Source organism: Cyprinodon variegatus, unplaced genomic scaffold, assembly GCF_000732505.1.
Source record: "Cyprinodon variegatus isolate N-32 unplaced genomic scaffold, C_variegatus-1.0 Scaffold1600, whole genome shotgun sequence".
In the NCBI taxonomy this organism is placed as follows: Eukaryota; Metazoa; Chordata; class Actinopteri; order Cyprinodontiformes; family Cyprinodontidae; genus Cyprinodon; species Cyprinodon variegatus.
In genome coordinates, this window is record NW_015152053.1 from 62409 (window position 1) to 66577 (window position 4169).

The following is a 4169-nucleotide window of genomic DNA, read 5'->3' on the forward strand; positions in this document are numbered from 1 at the left end:
GTTTTTTTTTAAAAAAAAACTCTCCCCCCCCCCCCATCTATTATCAGAACCGACGGATCCCATCCCGGCAGAACCGACCCGGTCTAATACATCAGGATGGGGAGCAATTCTATTCAGTTTATTTCTATAGCTCCAATTCCCATTAGGTCATCTCAGGTCACTGTATAGATCCAGAATAACTAGATCATCCATTGGTTTAAGGTTTTCTATCCGGGGTAAACTAATACCTGGAGCTCTTTGATAAGGTTCTGACCTGCGTTATCAGCAGAACCCCCTCGGATGGACCGGGTCGGATGGACCGGGTCGGATGGACCGGGTCGGATGGACCGGGTCGGATGGACTGGGATCAGCTCCGTGGTTCTGGTTCCGTCCATGTGGATCTATTTTCTCTTTGCTTTGAAGGAAACGGTCAGATAGAACCAAAGAAGAACCCGTTCAGAACCAGAATCTGCTCTTTGGACTTTAACTGAAATATCTGACCCAGTTTCAGATCGGACCGCAGGAGGATGAAGCGGTTCTGTGACCCGTCAGAACCGGTTCTGGGAGGTGAAAGCTTTAAGCGGTTTCCATGTCCTCCTCTTTCAGCGGTTCCTCTAAGCTGCAACGCGTTGAATGTAGAAATTAAAATGTTTTCATTTCCTACTTAAACTGAGCTTTAAGTTGATCGTTTGGACTTAGTCTATATTTGAGTTCTTCCACATGCATTTATAGAAAGTTAAAAATGAATAAAAAAATCCTATGACAGTTTTTAGATCTATTTTGCTAACATGGGTTATTATTTCAGAGCAGAGGAAAAGTCAGTATCTGGATGTTATTTATGAAAAATGAAGCAACATATTTATGAATAACCTGGAGACATTTTGTTTTTTAATTCAAATGAGGAGAATTTAATATATTTCTAAACACGGAGTGGCTTTCTACTAACGAAAAGGAAAACAGAAGTTTTATTTATCAGAGTTATGGCCACTTTTCCCACTTTCTACTCCAGCAGCTACAGAAAATATCTGAATATTTTTAGAAATTGGAGATATTTTAGCCAGAGCAGCGATTTTGTGCCTCAACTGTATTTTTTATTGCCCCGCCCCCCACCCCCCCGTTACTGACTGAATCATCCCTCATTTCCTCTGTAATCTAAACCCGCTTTTTCTGATCAAAGAGTAAAAAGCTCTGAGTGAACGAGGCAGCTGTGACCCTCTGTGGCCCCCGGCCCCCCAGGGGCCCCTTTCATTCACACATTTCCTCAGTCTGATCGATCCATGGCAGCAGAACCGGGTCGGCCTTTCTGATCCGCTCCTCCTGGTGCGTCGATTGGGTGGAGAGCGGTGCACTGTAGATCTATGTAACTAGATGCAAACACACACACGCACACAGCAGATTCATTACCGTAGTAGATTGCATGTATATTGTATGGTCTGTTAGACAGGAGCGGCGTGCAGGCGGCTGCAGACGGCGGCGCCTGGACTCCTCCTCCGCTGTAGATTTTCATAGCTGGTCTCTTTAGAGAAGCTGAGGCGGTTTGGACCCTCAGACCGGGTCAGAACCCCCTCCCCCATTTCAAAGGTGGGGGCTGACCCGGCGCTGCCGGCCGCTCCGCCTCCTCCAGAGAGACCGACGCAGTCCGACAGTTTGTCCTGGGTAGCGTTTCCACTTTTCCAGCACAGTAGAGTGTTTCATGCCGGTCTAATAGTGATAGTAGTGCATTAGTTTGGGTCGGCAGCAGCCGGCCATAGTTTCTGGTTTCTCTGTGAACAGTGAGGGAGGGTCAGCGCTGCGGCGGCGGCGGACGGGAAGGAAGAGCTTCTGTTACAGTGTGCCGTGCCCTCGCCGGGCAGCAGATACTGCAGGTTTATTTCTAGAGCACATGTTCTTTTGTGGATGACATTTTTATTCTGATGATTATCGTATCTGCGCCATGTTAGTTCTGGTTCTGTTATTTTTCCAGATTTCAAATGTATTGTAAATGTTTCTAATAAAAGGAAATGATCCAGCTGAAACAGACTGAGCTTTATTCCCTCCATAGATGTTAATATTTCAGATCACTTCCTGCCTCTAACTGGGAGAACTGGAAACACCAAAGATAATTTCTACCAAATCTGTTTTATTTCTCCATGTGGGTCCAAATATACAAAGAGCCAAAATAAAAAGGTCTTCCCCCACCCCACCCCCACCCCAAACAGGAAGTAGAGACTAGAGAAAGCAGGGCCGACCTGAGGGGCCCATTAAGCCCAGTTCTCTTCCAGTTGCAGCCAACAGAGAGGAAGAGGAGGAGGAAGAGTTCCAGGAAAACAAGCTGGGATGAAGAAGAGCTGCTCTCCCTGCATCATCATCATCACCATAGTGTTTACAGCAGCCAGAGGTTTGGGTCAAAGGTCAAGCTTCTTCCTGCCAACATGCATGCCCCCGCCCCCCATCCCAACATGAAGGTTTGGAGACAAAGGGCTGAAGGGGGTGGGGGGGATTGCTGAGCGAGTCCAGATGGAGCAGAAGCATCTGAACTCCATCGTTTCATTTATGAACGATTCATAGAAAAGAAATAAAGAATGAAAAGAACATTTTTTGTTTTTAGTGTAGAAACAGGAAGTTAATAAATACAGAGAAGGAGAAGATGGAGGAGCCGCTGCAGCAGAAGGAAGAGTCCATTAGCATGGTGGACATCACAGCTTCTTCATGACCCGTCATTAAGGCCCTCACTGATCCTGGCCATCTTCATCACTGCTCCTCCTCCTCCTCAGCCCCCAACAGGACAAACCCTCCGCCCCGTTTGTCCGCTGAGATGAAGGAGGACGTCAGCGGCGGGTCTCAGTTGTTCTGGCAGCAGGCGCCCTTACTGGACGAGCTCTGGGTGGGCTCCACTGTGATGGGAACCACGTTGGAGGCCGGCGAGAAGTCCGAGCTTCCCTGTCCAGACATCTGCCTCTGGGAGACGATGTTGTAGATGGCTGTGAGGGAGAGAAAGAGAGGTGAGTGACCAGCAGGGGGCAGAAACACACTGGCGTCCACTAGAGGGCGCCGCTATTGGTCCTAAACTGGAGACTGGCTGGCATTAGCCTTAACAGAACCATGAACGGATCCAGAACTTTCTGTGGTTCTGAAAAATCCCTTCGGTTCTCCTGAATCGGCTGCATGGAGGAGCAGCAGAACATCTCTGACTAGAAGGAAACGAATACAGAAGATTGGAAGCTAGCAGTTAGCATGCTTAGCTCAGAGGAACCAGAACCGCCTGTTTAATCAGCGCCAGGTCTGTCCCAGTACTGACTGCAGAGAGCTACCTTACTGTTAGCCTCCGCTTCATTGGCTGACAGTACGTCAGAGCGACGTACCCTGTCTATTAACCATAGCTCTACATCTCTATTCAATCTATTTATTACTTCTAAATATGCTTAACGATTTATCAAAAACATGTTTTTGATCATTCAGGCAGTATTAGCGGCGTGCAGATCGATTGGACGATTCCCATCGAAGTTTGTGATCTCTGATCAGTCTGTTGTTACCAATCGTCTGTATCTTCTACATCTGCAGCAGATCTATGAGCCATTTTCTGTGACCTGAGCGTGCAGGGAGAGAGATGGGATGTGCTTAAACTCACACACAGATCATGTCTGCTTGGTGCTCAGCTCAGCCTTCCTGCTGGGCACCATATGCTGCACATCGTTAGAGAGCTAACTGCGTGCTCAGACGGCTAACTGGGCCTCAGACGGCTAACTGCGTGCTCAGACGGCTAACTGCGTGCTCAGACGGCTAACTGCGTGCTCAGACGGCTAACTGCGTGCTCAGACGGCTAACTGCGTGCTCAGACGGCTAGCTGGGCCTCAGACGGCTAGCTGGGCCTCAGACGGCTAGCTGGGCCTCAGATGGCTAACTGCGTGCTCAGACGGCTAGCTGGGCCTCAGATGGCTAACTGCGTGCTCAGACGGCTAACTGGGCGCTCAGACGGCTAACTGGGTGCTCAGACGGCTAACTGCATGCTCAGACGGCTAGCTGCATGCTCAGACGGCTAGCTGCATGCTCAGACGGCTAGCTGGGCGCTCAGACGGCTAACTGCATGCTCAGACGGCTAACTGCATGCTCAGACGGCTAACTGGGCGCTCAGACGGCTAACTGGGCGCTCAGACGGCTAACTGGGCGCTCAGACGGCTAACTGGGCGCTCAGACGGCTAACTGGGCGCTCA

General features: G+C 49.4%; 1 protein-coding gene across 1 annotated transcript in view; it reads right to left on the minus strand.

Moving 5' to 3' along the window:
- Positions 1-2149: 2149 nt before the first annotated feature.
- Positions 2150-4169, minus strand: part of LOC107104048 (ras-related protein Rab-11A-like) — an 18576-nt gene continuing 16556 nt past the window's right edge. Inside the window, exon 5 of the mRNA XM_015403958.1 lies at positions 2150-2939. Within this exon, the coding sequence (XP_015259444.1) occupies positions 2800-2939 (140 nt within the window). The 3' untranslated portion in view covers positions 2150-2799. The remainder of the gene's footprint in view (positions 2940-4169) is intronic.